Here is a 21,464-nt window from a genome sequence, read left to right as displayed (position 1 = left end):
ATTAGAACCGGAGGAGAAGGTTGTTTACTGGAATCACAAAGAAGTTAAACTTTAAAATCGAGAATTAAATAGTAAGAGAGCTGAACATACTGACATACTGATTCTTTGAAGGGAAACTTGGGGTTAACTATAACGCCAATGAAAAGGCTTTAGGGAAAAGATGCCACAGATGAAATTTCATAAAGATTGCTTTGGGTAGCTTAAATCAGAAGCTTCTACACCAGCCTTTTATAATAGGGCTCTCATCTATTCTTATTCTTCACGTTAAGCCACCAAGTCCAACCTACCTCCACAAGGCAAATACCCTGTCTCTGCCACCACCCACTGGAGAGCCCTAAAAGCAAATGGGTCCTGACCCTGCCCTGCTTAAAATTCTGTCAGGGCTCTGATTTGCGTCAGGATGAAATCCAAAGGCCATAGGCCTTACACAGTTTTCTTCCAGTTACTGAGTGCCAGTCTTTTGGCTAAGCTAAAACCCCTGGGGCTCCAAGCTGCCCTGGCTGTGGAGCCTAGGCGGGAGCCCGCAGCGAAGACAGTATGAGGGTTATTATAATAAACGTCAAAGAGGCGCATTGGTTCAGGCCTGTAATCGCAGCACTGTGGGAGGCCGAGGGGGGCCAATCACGAGGTCAAGAGATAGAGACCATCCTGGCCAACATGGTGAAATCCCGAATCTACTACAAATACAAAAATTAGCATGGTGGCGCGCGCCTGTACTCGGGAGGCTGAGGCAGGAGAATCGCTTGAACCGGGAGGCGTAGGTTGCAGTGAGCTGAGATCGCGCCATTGCACTCTAGCCTGGCGTCAGAGCAAGACTCCGTCATAAATAAATAAATAAAATAAAATAAATAAGTAAATAAATAAATGTCAAAGCAAGAAGAATGTTCCCGCCGGTTAGGTTTTGTTATTTCAAAAATAAAATAGGTGAATCGTCTTCCCTCCGGCGAAGACGTGCAGGCAAGAAAGGAGGCAGGGCCTGGCCTTGAGGGCTCTACGTTCTAGACAGGGGCCCAAGATACCCCAATTCTGCTTGCCCGCACAAAACATGGCGGCAGGAGAGCAGCGTTTCCACCCGGGCATGTCCACATCCAATGGGGCCCAAGGGAGAGGCGTAGTCTTCTGTGTCTTGCCTATGGGAGAGGCGTAGTCTTCTGTGTCTTGCCTATGGGAGAGGCGTAGTCGTCTGTGTCTTGCCCAAACTCAACATGGCGTCCTCATGGCGCCTCCTAGTCTGAGAAGCCTATCCCGGGCGTGTGCCTCAGCGTCGAGTAACGTCATTTGAACCCGGTCGCGCCGCTTTGTGCGTCACGGGTGGCGGGCGCGGGAAGGGGATTTGGATTGTTGCGCCTCTGCTGTGGAGAAGAAAGTGCTGTCTGGCCCCCAACGCCAGTTCCAGCGTCTGAGCAGCGCCTGAGCAGCGCCTGTGAACCCAGTCCTTTCCATTCTGTCACCTTCTCGATCCTGCTGGCCCTTTAGAGCTGCAGTCCCGTCTTGTATCCTTCAGAGCCTCAGCCACTAGCAGCGATGCATGTGATCAAGCGAGGTGAGGAGGCGACGAAGTGGGCGAGAAGGGAGGTGAGGGGATGCGGGCTGCAGCAGCCGGAGTTGTACCCTAGCCTGGCCGCCCGCCACCGCAGCTTCCCGCCTTTCCCGCCTTTCCCGCCTCGGCCTTCCGCCCTGTCAGCTAGCTGGGTCTTCTGTCTTCAGTAAGCCTGCCCCAATCTCTTTCGGGCCTTGGGGCTGTGCCCTCTCGGCTTTGTCATCCTGCCACCTTTCAAAAGGATACACCTACCTTGTATCGAGTAGTTACTGCGTATGCCGAGCACTTTCCAGGCACTATTTTATTCTTCACTCCAAGCCTCCGAGAGAGGAATTATTAGCTCCGCTTTATAGATGAGGAAACTAAAGCTCAGAGCGAGGTTTCGGCGACTGACCCAAAGTCACTGATAGCTGATAACGCAGTTTGATTGGAAAACCGTGGGGCTGGTGAGCTGTCTTAGGCACGGGGGGGGGGGGGGGGGGGGGGGGGGGGGGGGGGGGGGGGGGGGGCGGGCAGCTAGGAAAGAAGGAGGGGTACTCTTTACCCTACATAGGCACCTGTCAGTTTACTGATCTCTTTTGTGGGGTGAAGCTAGGAGTGTGGGGTGGAAAAAACATCCCAGACGGCACCTTTCCTTCAGTTTCTTTTCCTTCATGGAAAGAGATACTGAATCAAAGAAGGGTGGCCGAGACACCTGACAAGATGGGGACTGGGAAGAGTCAGGGACCTGTATTCTTTCTCAACTGTTCTTTTTCATGAGACTTGCCGAGTCCCTGCTTTGTGCCCAGCCCTTTGCATGGGCTTGTGAGATTATAAGAGGAGACAGTCCCTGCATTGGAAATAGGCTTAGTCAGATTGGAAAAACAAGAGCAACATACTTATAACAGCCACATGAGATATGTATGAACAAGTTTTGAGCTGAACCTACTTGCCTTTGTTAAAGCAATAATTTCAAAATTGTAGTCACTTAGTAAATACTGGTTGATTGACTGGATGTTTCTGTTTGTCCTCTAGGCTGCGAACATTTCAGGGAGACTTGAAACGGTCTTGTTGAGACAGGGTCTTGCCCTGTTGCCCACGATGGAGTGTAATGGTGCAGTCATAGCTCACTGTAACCTTGAAGTCCTGGGCTCAAGCGATGCTCTTGCCTCAGCCTCTCAAGCAGCTAGGACTGTAGGCATGCACCACCATGGGTGGCTAATTTTTTATTTATTTAATTTTATTTTTAGAAACGGGATCTCGCTATGTTGCCCAGGCTAGAGTGCAATGGCTATTCACAGGTGCATCCCACTACTGATCAGCACGCGAGTTTTGACCTGCTCCATTTCTGACCTGGGCCGGTTCACCCCTCCTTAGGCAACCTGGTGGTCCCCCGCTCCTGGGAGGTCACCATATTGATGCCGAACTTAGTGTGGACACCCGATGGGCATAGCGTACTACAGCCCAGAACTCCTGGGCCCAAGCAATCCTCCCACCTCAGCCTCCGGAGTAGCTGGGACTACAGGCACGTGCCACCGTGTCCGGCATGGATGGCTAATTTTTAAAAATTTTTGGTAGTGAAGGAGTCTTGCTGTGTTTCCCAAGCTGGCCTTGAACTCGGCCTCAAGCCATCCTCCCTTCCTTGGCTTCCCAAAGTGCTGGGAGTACAACAAGATGGAGACTTTTCTGCTCACATTTAGCACAGGACCTGCCATGAATAGATTCTCAAAGAATGAATGAGAATAATTGTATCAAAATGTAGCACATGATGAGTGCTGTGGTTAAGCAGGTAGTTGTGGTTAACTACAGCCAATGTCCAGATTAATTTAACTACAGCCAAGAGTTGGAAAGGTGGACAGTAGTGTCCCTTCTAATTTTTGGTATCTTGAGAACATCATTCTCTGAATTTTCCTAGCTTCCATTTTAGCTGACCAAAGAGGAAAATACATATAGCACTTTTATTGATCTATTCCTATGAGTGAGAGATGAACATCTATTTTTTATTTATTTTTTTACATTATTATTATTATTTTTTTAGAGACTTGCTATGTTGCCCAGGCTGGTCTCCTGGGCTCAAGAGATCCTCCCACTTCAGCCTCCCAAGTACTTGGATTACAGTGCTGGGAGCCACTGCACCTGGCTTGAGCATCTATTTTTTAAATTATTAGATATGGGAGAGATGTTTAGGATGGTCCATGATAAGTCAGTAACAAAGATGAATTGAAAATATATGGACTTAGGTGATCAGAATGGGTAAAATTCAACTCTGTGTTGAATTTTTAACCTTTTGGTTCTACTTCTAAATACTGTAGTTTAAAAAGTGCTACCTTGGCTGGGGTGGCTCATACCTGTAATCCCAGCACTTTGGGAGGCCGGTGCGTGGTCATTTGAGGTCAGAAGTTCAAGATCAGCCTGGCCAACCTGGTGAAACCCCATCTCTACTGAAAAATACAAAAATTAGGCAGACGGTAGTGGTGCGTGCCTGTAATCCCAGCTACTCGGGAGGCTGAGGCAGGAGACTCACTTGAGCCTGGGAGACGGAGGTTGCAGAAATTGTGCCACTGCACTCCAGTCTGGGCAACACAGTGAAACACTGTCTCAAAAAAAAAAAGTGCTATCTACAACTAGCTCTAAAAAACAGAGCTTGGCCGGGCGCGGTGGCTCAAGCCTGTAATCCCAGCACTTTGGGAGGCTGAGGCGGGTGGATCACGAGGTCAAGAGATCGAGACCATCCTGGTCAACACGGTGAAACCCCGTCTCTACTAAAAATACAAAACATTAGCTGGGCATGGTGGCGCGTGCCTGTTATCCCAGTTACTCAGGAAGCTGAGGCAGGAGAATTGCCTGAACCCAGGAGGCGGAGGTTGTGGTGAGCCGAGATCGCGCCATTGCACTCCAGCCTGGGTAACGAGCGAAACACCGTCCCAAAAACAAAACAAAACAAAACAAAACAGAGCTTATTTTGTTTTTCATCCCTTCAGAGAGCATAATTTGATCCAGATGATTCATGCACTAGATTTTGCCATTGTAGCATTCAGCAAAACTTAATATACAACATGTACTTAGATTTGTTTCTTTCTTTATTATTTTTTTAATATGCATAGGGTTTTTGGTTTTCTGGACTTTCTTTGTCCTCTCTTATTTTTGGTATGTCAGTGAAATGGCAGACTAACTCCTGTAGTTTTTGTTAATTTTTTTTTTTTCTTTTTTAGATGGGGTCTTGCTCTGTCGCCCAGGCTGGAGTGCAGTGGTGTGATCTCAGCTGACTGCAGCCTCTGCCTCCTGGGTTCAAGAGATTGTCCTGCCTCAGCCTCCTGAGTAGCTGGGATTACAGGCGTTTATAGTTGAGACTACAGATGTGTGCCACCATGCCTGGCTAGTTTTTGTTCTTTTTAATGTAATTATTGAGGAGGGCAACTGGCAGTTGACTTTCAAGTACCTACCGAATGTGCTAATATCGTGCTAAACACTGTGAGGGCAATAATGGAGAAAGCAGCTCTGTCTTCAAATAACTTAAAATTGTTACGGATTTAGGAACAATCCATATGAAAATTGTTAGATAGAAGAGAATAGTAGATGAGTTTTTTTCATCTGCTATCTTGAGCTATTTTTCCCAATGGAAGATTATGGTTAAAAAAATAAAAATTGAGAACCATTGCAGTAAATGACAAAGTAGCTGACTGAGTTGTAAACTGCTTTGGAATTTAGTGTAGTATTTTCAGAACTTTGGATTATAACTCATAGTAAAAAAGAAAAACATTTAAGCTATTTTTCCTCAAGGAGGTTATGGTTAAAAAAATAAAAATTGAGAACCATTGCAATAAATGATAAAGTAGCTGAGTGAGTTGTACGCTGCTTTGGAATTTAGTGTAGAGTTTTCAAAATTTTGCATTGTAACTCACAGTAAAAAAAAATTTTTACAGACATACATTATATATGTGTATATGCACAAAATGATACAAAAGTTTATAAAATAATGTGTTCGAAAGCCTCTATTTGCACTCTAATCTTTCTTTTATTCCAGATCCTCCCTCCCTCCCTCCTCTCCCTCCCTCCCTCCCTCCCTCTCTCTCTCTCTCCCTCCTTCTCTCCTTCCTTCCTTGTTTTGTTTTTTAATATGCATAGAGTTTTTGATTTTCTGGACTTTTTATGTCCCCTCTTATTTTTGGCATGTCAGTGAAATGGCAGACTAACTCCTCTGGTTTTTGTTAATTTTTTTTTTTTTTTTTTTTTTTGAGATGAGGTCTTACTCTGTCCCAAGAGCAAGACTGACCTACCTACCTTCCTTCCTTCTTTCGTTCCTTCCTTTTTCCATTCATAGCCCGCTATATTATTTTATAACTGTGTGTGTGGATACTGTGCTGTACAGTGGGATTACAGTGGTGAGTAGGCAGACATGGTTCCAGCTTCCAAAGATCCTACAATCAATTGAGAAAGATAGACAAATTAATAAGTAATATGATAAAATATGAAAAATACTCTGATAGGTAAAGTACAGGCAGTAGAGGCCATTCATTGTTATTCATAAAGCATTTATTCAGCACCTCTTTGTGCTAGGAAGTGTTGTAGGCATTAGAGATTCTGTAGCGAACAAAGCTAAATTACATTTCTCATTGAGTTTATATCCTGGTGTGGGTGGGAGTGGTAAGTGTATGTAAGAAATAAGTAAACCTAATAGGGGCCAGGTGTGGTGGCTCATGCCTGTAATCCCAGCACTTTGGGAGGCTGAGGTGGGCAGATCACCTGAGGTGTCGGAAGTTCCAGACCAGCCTTACCAATATGGAGAAACCCCATCTCTACTAAGATATAAAATTAGCTGGGCGTGATGGTGCATGCCTGTAATCGCAGCTACTGGGGAGGCTGAGGCAGGAAAATTGCTTGAACCTGGGAAGCGGAGGTTATGGTAAGCTGAGATCATGCCACTGCGCTCCAGCCTGGGCAAAAAGAGTGAAACTGACTCAAAGAAAAAAAAAAAGAAAGAAGTAAACATACTAATCAGTTAATTTCAGATAGTGATTAATGAGATGATAGTAAAACAGGATGTGATAAAGATGAATGAGAAAATAACCTTGGATTGGGTAGCCAGGAAAGGCTTCTCTGAGAAGCTGACATTTGAGCTGAACCCTAAATAGTACTAAGAGCTAGTAATGTGAGATCTATGGCCTGAACATTCCTGGCATAGGGAATTAGAAGGTTTGTAGCTTATGGAAAAGGCACACATCCTTGGTCTTACAGGATTAGGGAAGTCTTCCTGAAGAGAGAAGAATGACAGTTTGTAGCCAAGAGGAAATCACACTAATAGGCTAGAGGATTTTTTTTTTTTTTTTTTTTTTTGAGACGGAGTCTCTGTTGCCCAGCCTGGAGTGCAGTGGTGTGATAGCTCACTGCAACCTCTGCCTCCTGGGTTCAAGCGATTCTCCTGCCTCAGCTTCTTGAGTAGCTGGGATTACAGGTGTCTGCCAGCACAGCCAGATAATTTTTTTTTGTATTTTTAGTAGACATGGGGTTTCACCATCTTGACCAGGCTGTTCTTGAACTACTGACCTCAGGTGATCTGCCTGCCTCAGCCTCCCAAATTGCTAGGATTACAAGCATGAGCCACTGTGCCCAGCTGGCTAGAGGATTTTAGGAGGAAGAGGTCAGTGTGAGTTAAAAATGGTTGGGGCAGGTTTTAGGGAAGTGTGAGATTTGGAGGGTGAGTAGGAGTTAGATATGTGGAAAGATGGAAGAGGACTTTTAGGCAGAGTAAGATATAAGCAATGATGTGGATATGGGAATGGGAAGCCCCCTTGAGACTTATATTTCACAGGGAACGGTAGAAGAGATCTGGGGCCAAATTAAGAAAGGCTTTGCTTGAGAAGAGAGAAGAGAATAATGTAGGCAATGAGAAGCAGGGATTAGTGAGGTGATAAAATCAACATCTGGCTTGAAAAGCTAACCAAGTGGAATAACAGAATAGGGAATAGTATGTCATTGGACCTTAGGTCATTAGTCTGCCTGCTATTCTCAAGTGTGAGTTAAGATTAATTACCAATGCACTTTTTTGTCAGTTTCCTGAATGACTTCAGAACTTCCGGTGGTTGTAGAATTTTCTGTTTGCTAAGTTGCTTCTCATCCCCCTCTTCCCAATTGCATGTATAATTGCAGAACACTAATGTCGCTTTGTGGTTACCCGCCTGCTTAGGGAGCCAATTGTTAGAGCACTGAGGTTTCAGTCCCAGGGCCAGCCAGTTAATTTACTTGTTCCAGAGTTAAACGCTGCCGATGTGAGTCTGATCAGAAAATTATCACAATGGTGATTAGAAAGAGAAGGGCTAACATATCAGTGCAGAAGAAAAGCAACTTGTTCTAGTGAAGATGGGTTAATAGTGATGTATTGTTCAATCATTCTTCATCAAATGTTTGAGAACTTAACCTTGTTCTGGGCACTAAATTTGAGAATACAGATGTGAGTGAGAGGGCTAAATGTAAACATATTTAACCTGTTGCTTATTAGTTACTTCAAGTTGAGCGTCCCTTATCCAAAATGCTTGGGCCTAGAAGTGTTTCAGTTGTTGGATTTGTTTCGGATTTTGGAATATTTACATTATACTTACTGATTGGCATCCCTAATCAGAAAATCCAAAATCTGAAATGGTCCAAGGAGCATTTCCTTTGAAAATCGTGTTGGCATTCAAAAAGTTTTGGATTTTGGAGTGTTTTCGATTTTGGAATTTTAGATTAAGGATATTCAGCCTATAGTTACCATGGGTTGTAGGTGCACAAAGGAGAAAAAAACCAAATCAGTGCGAGACACTAACATTTATTGAGTGCCTATTATGTATCACATACTGTGATTTTTTTCCCCATAGTTTTTTAACAAAAACTAAATCAGCGCGAGAGACTAACATTTATTGAGTGTCTATTGTGTGTCACATACTATGATTTTTTTTCCCCCTTAAGAACAGCTTTGTTTTGTTTATTTTTTTTGAGGCAGAGTCTTACTCTGTTGCCAGGCTGGAGTGCAGTGGTGCGATCTCGGCTCACTGTAATCTCCGCCTCCCGCGTTCAAGTGATTCCCCTGCCTCAGCCTCCCAAGTAGCTGGGACTACAGGCATGTAGCATCATGCCAGGCTAATTTTTTGTATTTTAGTAGAGATGGGGTTTCACCTTTTTGGCCAGGATGGTCTCGATCTCCTGACCTTGTAATCCGCTCCAAGTGCTGGGATTACAGGCGTGAGCTACCATGCCCAGCGAGCAGCTTTATTTTATAATGAGATATCATAGTTGCAACTATGCCAAAGTTGTTACAACAACAGTACTTTTTACCTAATCTCATTTTACTGTCATAGTAAACTGATAAGGTAAGTAGAATGGATAACAATAATTAACCCCTTTCTACAAATGAAGATCTGTGAAATGACTGATCATGTTTTGTGACTTGCCTAAGGTTAAGACTGTTTGATGGTTGGGTATATTCACTATTCCTGGTAAGACTAAATAAAGGTTGGATGAGCTACTGTTTGAGGTTAAACTAAGAGTAGTGAGACTTTTTGTCTAGAAGGACAAAGAGGGATATAATCTAAGTCCAAAGTCATGAAAAATATTAGGTAAAATATGTAGTATGTCAGATGGGATAAGTGCTGTGGAGAAAAAGCACAGAAGGGGAATAGGGATATGAAGAGCAAGCGTCCTATTTGGGGCATTGCAATTTAAAATGAAGTCATCAGGGGAAGCCTCACTGAGAAGTTGATGACATTGAGCGTAGACCTAAAGGAGGTATATAGCAAGAAGGCAGGTTGTCAAGGTAGAATAGGAAGGAAGGTGGGAGAGTTAGAGGTAAAATTGGGAGGTGGGTGCACAGGACAGGTTGTATAGGATTTTGTGGATTGTTTTAACAATTTTGATTTTTATTCTGGAGATAAGTCACTATTAGGAATTTCAAGGGAAGCAATGGTATGATTCTGAGTTTAACTTTTAAAGGATAATTTTGGCTGCCATGTGGGATGGGGGGAAAAATTTAAGAAGTTGTCTGTAAATATCTGTCTGTATAGAATTCATACTTTTTGAAGGTGACATCAGAGAGGATAATCTCTTCATGAATCTTTTGAGGGGGTCTGAATCTTATCTGTGAAATAGCATTCATGTTGGTCAATTTACATGTTAATTACATTTGATTCTTTGACATCGTAGTCTTAATAATTGCTAATATGAATTTAATAATTGCTAACATGATTTGATTCTTCAGATGGCCGCCAAGAGCGAGTCATGTTTGACAAAATTACATCTCGAATCCAGAAGCTTTGTTATGGACTCAATATGGATTTTGTTGATCCTGTAAGTAAATGTGGTTTTTATATTGGGTCCCTTGTTTCATGTGTTTATTCCCATTTGTCTCTTATCCCTGGACCTTCACTCACCTGATACACTTTGGTTTGGTATTCTGGCTATGTCCTTTGATACAAAATTTTTTCTTAAAACAAATTCATTGCTTAAAACATTTTTTTTTCTTAATTTTGGTTAAGTTCTCTCACTTTTCAGAGAACTACGAATGTGAATAAAGGGGAAAATTTGATATTAACATTTAATAGCAGATGTTTTTTTGAGTAAATTGTTTTATTCATTAGTGGAAAAGCCTAGGCCACCTGAAGTGGCTCACGCCTGTTATCTCATGACTTTGGGAGGCTAAGACTGGTGGATCATCTGAGGTCAGGAGTTCGAGACCAGCCTGGCCAACATGGTGAAACCCTGTCTCTACTAAAAATACAAAAATTAGCTGGGCATGGTGATGGGTGCCTGCAATCCCAGCTACTTGGGAGGCTGAGACAGGAGAATCGCTTGAACCTGGGAGGCAGAGGTTGCAATAAGCTAAGATCGTGCCACTGCACTTTAGCCTGGGTGACAGAGTGAGACTGCCTCTCTCTCTCTCTCACACACACACACACAGCCTAGAGTAAAGCTTGTTTTGGAATTGTTATTTAGGTAGGGACTGGTTTGAAATTTGCTTTTTGTTATTTATGTAAAAATATTTAAGTAATATAAAATAGATTTCATAGACAATATTTAAGTCAACAACAAACTATTCATAAATGAGTTGTTCTGCTTTTGTCCTTATCTTTTATAACTTCTATATTCTAGACTCTCATCAGTCATCTGGACTGTTTTCTGTGGTCTTTGCAGTGTCCTGGCCTTCCTCTAATCTTGCCCTCTTCAAATCCATCTTCTACCTGACTTCTAAGATGATATTCCTCAAATGAGAATCTCTAAGAACTCTTTTTTTCAAATCCACCCGTATTTCCATCTCCTTATTTAGGTATTTTATCTGTACTGCTGTAAAACCTGTGCTCATCTCATAGCTTTAATCATATAGTATGGAAATTAATTATAGGTCTTTGTCCTCCCCTAGGATTGAGAATGGGCTGTATCATATTCTTATGATATCCTCAGTGCTTAACATGTATCTAATTAGACACTTGACCAAAGTAAGTTTGTTCAAGAAAAAATGATTTTATGCAGCTTTAAAATATGCTTATTGTAAATCATCTTTTACATTGAAGACTTAGACAATAATTAGAATAGTAGAATGTTAGAGTTGGAATGAACCTAAGAACCCATCCTATTTCATCTTTGTTTTATAGATAAGAAAGTTCCAAAGAGAGAAGGGAGTGACTTAAGTTAGTGGAAGCGTAGGGAGAAGCACCTAGGTCTCTTGACTAATACATGTTCTGTTGCCTCATGCAGTAGTACATTTTAGAGTGCAGAAGTGTTGTAGCAGCCTCAAACTTCCTAGGATAGATTCTGTTGAAAAACGGTCAGTGCTCGTCTGTAATCCCAGTACTTTGGGAGACCGAGGTAGGCGGATTGCTTGGGCTCAGGAGTTTGAGACCAGCCTGGGCAATGTGGTAAAACTGCCCAGGTGCAGTGGCACAATCTTGGCTCACTGCAGCCTTTGCCCCCTTGGTTCAAATGATTCTCGTGCCTCAGTCTCCCTCAGCTGGGATTACAGACATGTACCACCACACCTGGCTAATTTTTTTTTTTTTTAATTTTTTAAATTTTTATTTTTAGTAGAGACAGGGTTTTGCCATGTTGGCCAGGCTGGTCTTGAGCTCCTGGCCTCAAGTGATCTGCCTGCTTTGGCCTCCCAAAGTGCTAAGATTAGAGGTGTAAGCCACACTGAGCCCAGCCTCAACCCTCCTGTTTCTACAAAAAAAAAAACAAAAAAAATGAGCTGGGTGTCATGGTGCATGCCAGTAGTCCCAGCTGCTTGGTGAGATTGTGCCACTATACTCTAGCCTAGGCCACAGAATGAGACCCTGTCTCAAAAAGAAAAAAAGAAAAACGGCGCATGCTGTTATATCTGGTACAGTTAGCACACAGATGATATTTTATTCTGAGTTCTAATTGTTTGCCATATCGCACCAGAAACTGTTTAGAAAACTTCACTTGCTCTTACACCGAACATACCTTATCTGCTGGATCTGGGAAGAAAGTGATCAGGAGCAACTTGGGCTTAGCTATATTTTAATCAGAAAAGATTGCAGACTATTAAAATAGTTACGAACCTGTGTCTTTTTTTGAGGGGGGTACACATTGTTATGCTGGGAAATACATTTATTTTCTGTTGGATTAAGCAGTTTCTTAAAGATTCAATAAACACTCACAACTTAGAATTTGTTTTCCTTAAAAATGTATGCTAATACCTTGTGCGTTATATGTCTTAAAAACTGGAGCTTATAATGTGGCCTTGAAAACAGTGAAATGCAGTGAGGTTTAATGGGATTGGGGCCAGAAGACTTGTATAATAATATAACCTTGGGCAAGTCCCAGTAACGTGAGCCTCAGGTTCTTCATGTAAGGTAGGTATAGTAATAATCATATCATAAGGTGATTATGAAATGTCAGAGATTATCAAAGTTGAAACACTTTGTAATTTGTGAAGTGCTAAAGAAAGAGTAGTCATTAAATTATCATGACTCAGCCCTAAACCTAATTTATACTTCGGTCTCCCTTAATTGGCATGATTAGAATTTGATTCATTTGCTTTTCTGTGCTTATCCTTATATGGAATTGGGAAAAGTAAGTATGGAGCTGGAGCCCTGATCACATAAGGAGTATCTGAATGAAAAATGGGGAAACACTTATATAGAATCATTAGTTCGTTGGGAGAATTTGAATGAAAAATAGGGAAATACTCATAGGATCATTAGTCCGTTTTCAGCTATTTCCCTGTGAGACTAATTGATTTAAAGGCTATACTTAGATTTTTTTTTTTTTAATGACACCTTTAATTTATATGTAGTTATATTTTCTGATAGTTCTTCTGGTTTATGCATTCTCATTACTAAGTTCCCACTGCCCACCATTCTGAAAGATAATTTTTCAGAGAAATAAATTGTTTTGTTTTTTGTTTGAGACAGGGTCTCACTGTGTCGCCCAGGCTGGAATACAGTGCCATGATCATAGATAGCTCAGTGCAGCCTTGACCTCCCCAGCTCAAGCAATCCTTCCACCTCAACTTCCTCTTTGGCTGCAATCACAGGTGCTTACCACCATGACTGGCTAATTTTTTTATTTTTAGTAGGGATGGGGGTCTCGTTACATTGCCCGGGGTTTGTCTCAAACTCCTGGGCTTAAGTGAGCCTCCTGCCTCAGCCTCCCAAAGTGTCGGGATTACAGGTGTGAGCCACTGTGCCAATCTGTCATTTTTATTGTGATGTGAATTTGATTGTTTTCTTTCCTTTTATTTTTTTGAGACAAGGTCTCACTCTTGCCCAGGCTGGAGTGCAGTGGCATGATCACAGCTCACTGCAGCCTCAGCTTCCTGAGTAGCTGGGATCACAGGTGTGTACCACCACACCCAGCTAATTTTTTTTTTTTTATTATTTGTGGAGATGGGGGTCTTCCTAGCTTGCCTAGGCTGGTCTCAAGCCATTCTCCCACATTGGCTTCCCAAAGTGCTGTGATTATAGGTGTGAGCCACAATGCTTGGCCTTTTTCTTTTTTTTTGAAATAGGGTTATGAATTCCTAAGCTTAAGTGATCCCGTCACCTCAGCCTTCTGAGTAGCTAGGACTATAGGTGTGTCCTACCACACCTGGCCACGATGGTTTTCTTAATTCCTCTTTTAAGAAAGCTATTGTTTCTTGGGAAAGCTCCAGTAATTCTTGGTTTTATTTTTGCAGGCTCAGATCACCATGAAGGTAATCCAAGGCTTGTACAGTGGGGTCACCACAGTGGAACTAGATACTTTGGCTGCTGAAACAGCTGCAACCTTGACTACTAAGCATCCTGACTATGCTATCCTGGCAGCCAGGATTGCCGTCTCTAACTTGCACAAAGAAACAAAGAAAGTGTTCAGTGGTAAGTTTGGGGTGAAAAAGTAAAAATTTAGTATTCTCAGAAAAGTAATAAGGGTACTAGAAATAAATCTTGACTGTTTAAAGAAGCAAATAGGGCCAGGTGGGGTGGCTTATGCCTCTAATCCCAGCAATTTGGGAGGCCAAGGCAGGCAAATTGCTTGAATCCAGGAGTTTGAGTCCAGCCTGGGCAACGTGGCAAAACCTGTCTCTACTTTTTAAAATTTATTATTATTATTAAAAAATAAAATAGCCTGGGTGTGGTAGCTCACGCCTGTCATCCCAGCACTTTAGGAGTCCGAGGCAGGTGGATTAGGAGGTCAGGAGTTCGAGACCAGCCTGGCCAACATGGTGAAACCCTGGCTCTACTAAAAATACAAACAATTAGCCAGATGTGATGGCAGGGGCCTGTAATCCCAGCTACTTGGGAGGCTGAAGAATTGCTTGAACCTCGGAGGTGGAGATTGCAGTGAGCTGAGACTGTGCCACTGTACTCCAGCCTGGGCAATAGAGTGAGACTCTGTCTCAAAAAATAAATAAATCAGTAAATAAAGTAAACATGAATATGTAAATTAGTGAGAAAGAGGGGGCTACAATTTCTTATTTCTTCAGGCTGCCTACCTACTGCATAAAAGGGTTGATGGATCTTTGTTCTTTAAGCTTTTTATTCTCTTTCTTTTTTGAGATGAAGGTTCACTCTTATTGCTCAGGCTGGAATGCAATGGTATGATCTCAGACCACTGCAGCTTCCGCCTCCCGGGTTCAAGTGATTCTCCTGCCTCAGCTTCCCAAATAGCTGGGATTACAGGCACCTGCCACCATACCCAGCTAATTGTTGTATTTTTAATAGAGGCAGGGTTTCACCATGTTGCCCAAGCTGGTCTCAAACTCCTGACCTAGGTGATCTGCCCTCCTTGGCCTCCCAAAGCGCTGAGATTATAGGCATAAGCCACCCCACCTGGCCTCCCTCTCTCTCTTTTTTTTTTTTTTTTTTTTTTTTGAGATGGAGTCTCTCTCTGTCACCCAGGCTGGAGTGCCATGGCATGATCTTGGCTCACTGCAACCTCTGCCTCCTGGGTTCAAGCAATTATCTTGCCTCAGCCTCCCAAGTAGCTAGGACTCCAGGTGCGTGCCACCATGCCCGGCTAATTTTTTGTATTTTTAGTAGAGATGGGGTTTCACCATGGTAGTCAGCATGGTCTCGATCCCTGACCTCGTGATCCACCCGCCTCAGCCTCCAAAAGTGCTGGAATTATAGGAGTGAGCCACTGCGCCCAGCCTTCTCTTTTGTTTTTTTAAAGCTCATCTTTAGGCACTTGGTGGTGGTATGGTTGGAAAAATGAATAATATTTATTGACAAGTTCTGGGATAAAATGTTACAGTTGCTCCTTTGTTATTAGAAGCAAACTCTTCATTTGATCACTCCCATTTTCTCCAAAATTAAAAACGTTAACAAGGTATGGTGGTATGTGCCTGTCATTCTAGCTACTCGGGAGGCTGAGGGAGGCTAGCTTCCCAAAGTGCTGGGATTACAGATGTGAGCCACTGCCTAGCCTTAGGAATGTATTTTAAACTACAAGAGCTTATACTTACTTTAACTTGAGAAGATTGTTTCCTTAAACGAGGCATTATAGATTTCTTCAACATATATGTTTATTGAGCACTTTATATGCTAGGCACTGAGGTGGGTTGGGATGAAAAAAAGGGTTGAACTACTGTTTTCAACTATTACCTGAAGATTGAATTAGCTGTTAAGTGGTCTTGATATTTTTATTTTTTGTTGTATTTTTTTAGATGTAATGGAAGATCTGTATAATTACATAAATCCACATAATGGCAAACATTCTCCCATGGTGGCTAAGTCGACATTGGATATTGTTTTGGCCAACAAAGATGTATGTATAACACTTTTTTGGTGGAAATTTTTTGATAGTCTTTTTTAATAATGCACACATTTTAAAAAATTTAAATACTACAAAAGATACAGGTAAATACTAATTCTGTTTCCTGCCCTGATTCCTGATTTTCCTCTCTAGAAACAACTTCAATTTTTCATTTTAAAATGTATTTTTCCAGAGCTATTTTGTACATACATGTGTAGTGCATACATGTATATGTGTGTACATATATATTTTTCTTTTCAGTGGTACTGTACTGTGCATACTGTTTTCATTGATACTTTATTCACTTTTAAGTATATCTTGTTTGTTCTGTATCAGCCCTTATGAATTTACCCATTTTTTTCTAACAGTTTTATAACATTCCATTTTATAGATATATTGTTATTGTATGTTTGTATGTGTAAGAATTCCTTTAGTGATCAATATTTGTTTTTCATCTTTTCACTGCAGTGAATATCCTTGTATGGTAGGTGTTTTGCCCATAGATGAATATATTTGTAAGATAAATTCCTTCAGTAGAATTGCTGAGCCAATGTGTATGTGAATTCAAAATTTTGATAGGCATTGCCAAACTGACTCCCAAAAAGGTTGCTCAGGTAAAATTTTAAAAGTTCATGCCCAGCAACTTAAAAATTATCCACTTGTGTTTGAACCTCTTTCTTAACTAGAGACCAGAGGTCAGAAGGGAAAAGCTGTAGCCTAGCCAGCCCTTTTACACACAGGATTTATTTACCATGTATATCTGGACAGATTAGAGACCAGTTTTAACTTTAGGTAATAGAATAATTAATTGACTCTCTCTCTGAACTTGTATCTGGTGTCAAAGAGACTAAGAGAAAACTGAGTTGTTTGTGTATTGTTAATTTGTGTAATCTTGAAGACAAGTTGAAGACAGAAATACAGCAGCAGCAGCAAAACCTGTGTTTAAAAATATATATATTAATAGTCAAGCATTTCAGTTCTCTAATATTCATACTGGGCCCATATCTGCCTTTAGCAACAAAGATGACCTTAAAATTTTAAGAGAAAAGGAAAGCAGACTTTCATATAGGTTTTTCTAGTTCATAGACATGGATCATTATGTAGAAATACTGTTAGTATTTTGAAAACCTGGTTTCCTTTTTTTCTATCCAAAATGATTATTTGTATGTAATTGCTTTTATTTTCCTCTGAATGGCTTTATAGCCTACAAAAACCCTATCATAATGACCGATTAAAATATAAAATCTTACTGTTACAATAGTGGTTTGTTTGAAACTTGTTAAAGGACCATAGATTTTGAAGAGCCTCGGAATTAACATAGTCCGACCTCCTGTTATTGTTCACTATATATACTGTTATGTGTGGTTTGGGTAGGCTAGTTTTTAAAATAAATGTAAATATTGGTAAATATGTAGTACCAATACTTTTGGATTAATAGTCAATCTAAAAACATGTTTAAGGATGTTAATATAGTCCCATTTATGCTCATGTTCTTTCCCCCTTTCAAAACATACCATAAACATAATAGTGAAAGTTTAGAAAATCACATATAATCTCACAACCATATATTTGTGTATTATCTTCTAGTGTTTTAATATACATATTTTTAAACCTAATTAGGATACTTAATTTATATACATAGTTTCTTTTTTTAAAAATGTTAGATGGACTTCTACAGTAATAATACTTAGTGTTATTTCATTGCATCCTATGTTGATTTTAGTTCTGGAGTTAGGGCTGAGAGGTAACAGATTTTGTGAAAATAAGTAATTATTTTAATTTAATTATGGTTTTTTTTTCACCCCATTAGCGCCTGAATTCTGCTATTATCTATGATCGAGATTTCTCTTACAATTACTTTGGCTTTAAGGTAAATAATAGGTTTCAAATATGTGGGGATTTGTACTTAAATCACAAAATTCAGGATTTTGTTTATGTTTTGGTGACAGTTATAAAGGCCATAAGTTGTTTGGAGTTGGGATGGACCTGGGGAACTAGTGGGGTTAAGGCAGTGGTGGTGGTTTGAATTAAGACAAGGGTAGCTTATCTATTTGTATTTTTTTAATTTTCCACATATTACTTCTGAGAAGTTATGCAGATAAATTACCATAAGTAGTTCATAACATTCTAAGTATTTTTGCATTGACAGACAGTATAGTGTAGTGACTGAAAACATGAATGTTGCTGTCCATCTGAATTCTAATCTCTGCTCTATTTCTTATTAGCAAGTTATTTAACCTGTCTGTGCTTGTTTTCTCCTTTTTAGAATGCGGAGAAAATAAAATTCCAACAATAAGTTTAATTTAAGTTAAACATTTTTTTTTTGAAACTGAGTCTCACTCTGTCACCCAGGCTGGAGTGCACTGGTGCGATCTTGGCTCACTGCAACCTCCATCACCCGGATATTAGCAATTCTCCTGCTTCAGCCTCCTGAGTACCTGGGACTACAGGCACACACCACTATGCCCAGCTAATTTTTGTACTTTTAGTGGAGATGGAGTTTCGGCGTGTTGGTCAGGCTGGTCTCCAACTCTTGACCTCAGGTGATCTGCCCACCTTGGCCTCCCAGAGTGCTGAGATGACAGGCGTGAGCCACTGCACCTGGCCAGTTTAGTTTAAATTTCAATTTAAAGTGCCTATAACAGGCTGGAGGCAGTGGCTCATGCCTGTAATCCCAGCACTTTAGGAGGCCAGGTGGGCGGATATCCCGAGGTCAGGAGTTTGAGACCAGCCTGGGCCACATGGTAAAATACCGTCTCTACAAAATATACAAAATTAGTGGGGCGTAGTGGTGCATGCCTGTAATTTCAGCTAGTTGGGAGGATGAGACGTGAGAATCACTTGCACCTGGAAGGCAAAGTTTGTGCCACTGCATTCCAGCCTGGGTGACAGTAAGACTCTGTCTCCAAAAAAAAATTAAAGTGCCTATGCCAGACTAGGCACTGCTCTAAACCACATATACACTCAGGCTGGGTGTGGTGGCTCACGTCTGTAATCCTACCACTTTGGGAGACCAAGGCGGGCAGATTGCCTGAGCTCAGGAGTTTGAGACCAGCCTGGATAACACGGTGAAACCTCGTCTCTACTAAAATACAAAAAATTAGACTGGTGTGGCGGCATGCTCCTCTCGTCCTAGCTACTTGGGAGGCTAAGGCAGGAGAAGTGCTTGAACCCAGGAGGCGGAAGTTGCAGTAAGCCAAGATCATGCCACTGTACTCCAGCCTAGGCAAAAGAGCAAGACTCTGTCTCCAAAAAAAAAGCAAACAAACGTATATACTCATTTAATCCCCTGAGGACTCTCTGATGTATATGTTGCTCTTTTAATCCCTATGAGGAGTCATCAGGGGATTAAATGAGTTTATGTGTTGCTTAGATGAGTGCCTAGTCTGTTACAGGCACTTTTTAGGTGTTAGCTGTTGTGATGGTGATGATGGTGATGATGATGATGATGATGATGAATACTACAACTTCTGCTGTTAATGGATATAGAGCTGGCTTTTTCCAGAAATTTTCATACAGTCTCTGCCAAAACAAACGTGCCAATGAGGCCAGGTATGGTGACTTAATGCCTGTAATTCTAGCACTTTGGGAGACCGAGATGGGAGAATTCCTTGAGCTCAGGAGTTTGAGACCAGCCTGGCTAACACAGTGAGACCATGTTGCTACAGAACATTTTAAAAAGTTTTTTTAAAAAAAGTACCAATGATAATGTTCCAGATGAAGCTAGGAAGAATAAATGTGCTATTGTTTTCATTTAAAATTTTATAGAAAGTGAAAATTTGAGATTGCCTTATTGTGGATGATATATCTCCTGTCTTTAAAAACGGTGCTCTGAAAATTTTTTGTTGTTTCTCTCTTTCTAGACGCTAGAGCGGTCTTATTTGTTGAAGATCAATGGAAAAGGTGAGAAATGAACATGTTTGTGTGCTACATTTTCTACTCATTCTATTGATTGTATAGCTTTGAGCTATAAGTCTTAATATTCCTCCTTAGACTCTAGATAATATTTTGGACTTTAGGTTTAGTTTGTGGATAATTGTCCTGCTTATTAGTATAAAGCTTTGGTATCCTTTTCTAAAATTCAAATATGTATCCCATCCTATTTTTTCTGACATATCTCATGTGAAAACTTCTCTTTTGTCTATAGTGGCTGAAAGACCACAGCATATGTTGATGAGAGTATCTGTTGGGATCCACAAAGAAGACATTGATGCAGCAATTGAAACATATAATCTTCTTTCTGAGAGGTGGTTTACTCATGCTTCACCCACTCTCTTCAATGCTGGTACCAACCGCCCACAACTTTCTAGGTATGTGTTTTGAGTAGGGAAATAAACCTTGACCTGAAGAAACTGGGCAGTTCATTACATAAAAAATAATTTGATGAACATTTAATCACTGCCTGCTCTGATTAAATGAGATTTAGATTCTGGAAAGATCTCTGACTGTAATGTGGTAAATGAATTGGAGAAAAGACAAATGCTTATAACAAAAATGTTCTAAAATTGATTGGATTGTTGTGATGGTTATACAACTCTATGAGTATACTAAAAGCCATTGAGTAAGTACACTTTAAATGAGAAATTATATTATTTGTGAATTATATTTCTTTCCTTTTTTTTTGAGATGGAGTCTTGTTCTGTCGCCCAGGCTGGAGTGCAGTGACGTGATCTCAGCTCACTGCAACCTCCACCTCCTGAGTTCAAGCAATTCTTCACCCTCAGACTCCCAAGTAGCTGGGATTACAGGCTTCCACCACCATGCCTGGGTAATTTTTGTATTTTTAGTAGAAATGGGGTTTCACCATGTTGGCCAGGCTGGTCTTGAACTCCTGACCTCAGGTGATCTACCCGCCATGGCCTCCCCAAAGTGCTGGGATTACAGGTGTGAGCCACCATGCCGGTGTGAATTACGTTTCAATTGGGTTGTTTTAAAATGAAAGTAAGTGCCGAGAACTAGTTAGGGGACTCTTACAGCAATTTATATAAGAAATTGTGAGACCCGGAGTGCTAGCTTGTGCCTGTAATCCCAGCAGTTTGGGAGGCCAAGATGGGTGGATCACGAGGTCAGGAGTTTGAGACCATTCTGGCTAACATGGTGAAACCTCGTCTCTACTAAAAATACAAAAATTAGCTGGGCATGGTGGCACATGCCTGTAGTCCCAGCTACTCAGGAGACTGAGGACGGAGAATTGCTTGAAACCAGGAGGCGGAGGTTGCGGTGAGCTGAGATCATGCCATTGCACCCCAGCCTGGGTAATAAGAGTGAAACTCCATCTCAAAAAAAAAAAAAAAAAAAATTGTGGTAGTTTAGATTAGGGAGGTGAAAGTAGAAATTGACAGACGCAGATAGATTCAAGAGATACTTAGGGCCAGGCATGGTGCTCATACCTGTAATTCTAACACTTTTGAAGGCCGAGGTGGGAAGATCACTTGAGGTCAGGAGTTCAAGGCTGCAGTGAGCCATGATTATGCCACTGCACTATAGCCTAGGCAACAGAGTAATACCCTGATTATGAAAAAAATATATATATAAAAGATATTTAGGGGGTCAAATTGACAGAATGTGGGTCAAGAATGGTTCTTGCTTTTATGGATACACTAAGTAACAGGATTAATGATGATGCCATTTGTTGAGAAAAGGAACACTAACAGTCTGGTAATACATTAAAAAAAATAATATGCCATTATCAATTTGGTTTGTTTCAGGAATTCAAGAACATGCT

The 21,464-nt window shown here is 41.1% G+C and overlaps 1 protein-coding gene across 2 annotated transcripts in view; it reads left to right on the top strand.

Annotated features, from left to right (window-relative positions):
• The first annotated feature begins 1,187 nt into the window (after positions 1-1,187).
• RRM1 (ribonucleotide reductase catalytic subunit M1) overlaps positions 1,188-21,464 on the top strand; it is a 43,625-nt gene continuing 23,348 nt past the window's right edge. Inside the window, exons 1-7 of one of the 2 annotated variants that reach the window (XM_032258887.1) lie at positions 1,188-1,543; positions 9,747-9,835; positions 13,683-13,860; positions 15,651-15,751; positions 17,550-17,609; positions 19,603-19,642; positions 19,887-20,049. In XM_032258887.1, coding sequence (XP_032114778.1) covers positions 1,525-1,543; positions 9,747-9,835; positions 13,683-13,860; positions 15,651-15,751; positions 17,550-17,609; positions 19,603-19,642; positions 19,887-20,049 — 650 coding nt within the window. In that variant the 5' untranslated portion in view covers positions 1,188-1,524. The remainder of the gene's footprint in view (positions 1,544-9,746; positions 9,836-13,682; positions 13,861-15,650; positions 15,752-17,549; positions 17,610-19,602; positions 19,643-19,886; positions 20,050-21,464) is intronic. The other variant, XM_032258888.1, reaches the window with a different exon arrangement.

This window comes from Sapajus apella, unplaced genomic scaffold (assembly GCF_009761245.1).
Source record: "Sapajus apella isolate SASKATOON/1434 unplaced genomic scaffold, GSC_monkey_1.0 scaffold106, whole genome shotgun sequence".
Lineage (NCBI taxonomy): Eukaryota > Metazoa > Chordata > Mammalia > Primates > Cebidae > Sapajus > Sapajus apella.
This window is presented reverse-complemented; position numbering and strand designations above follow the sequence as displayed.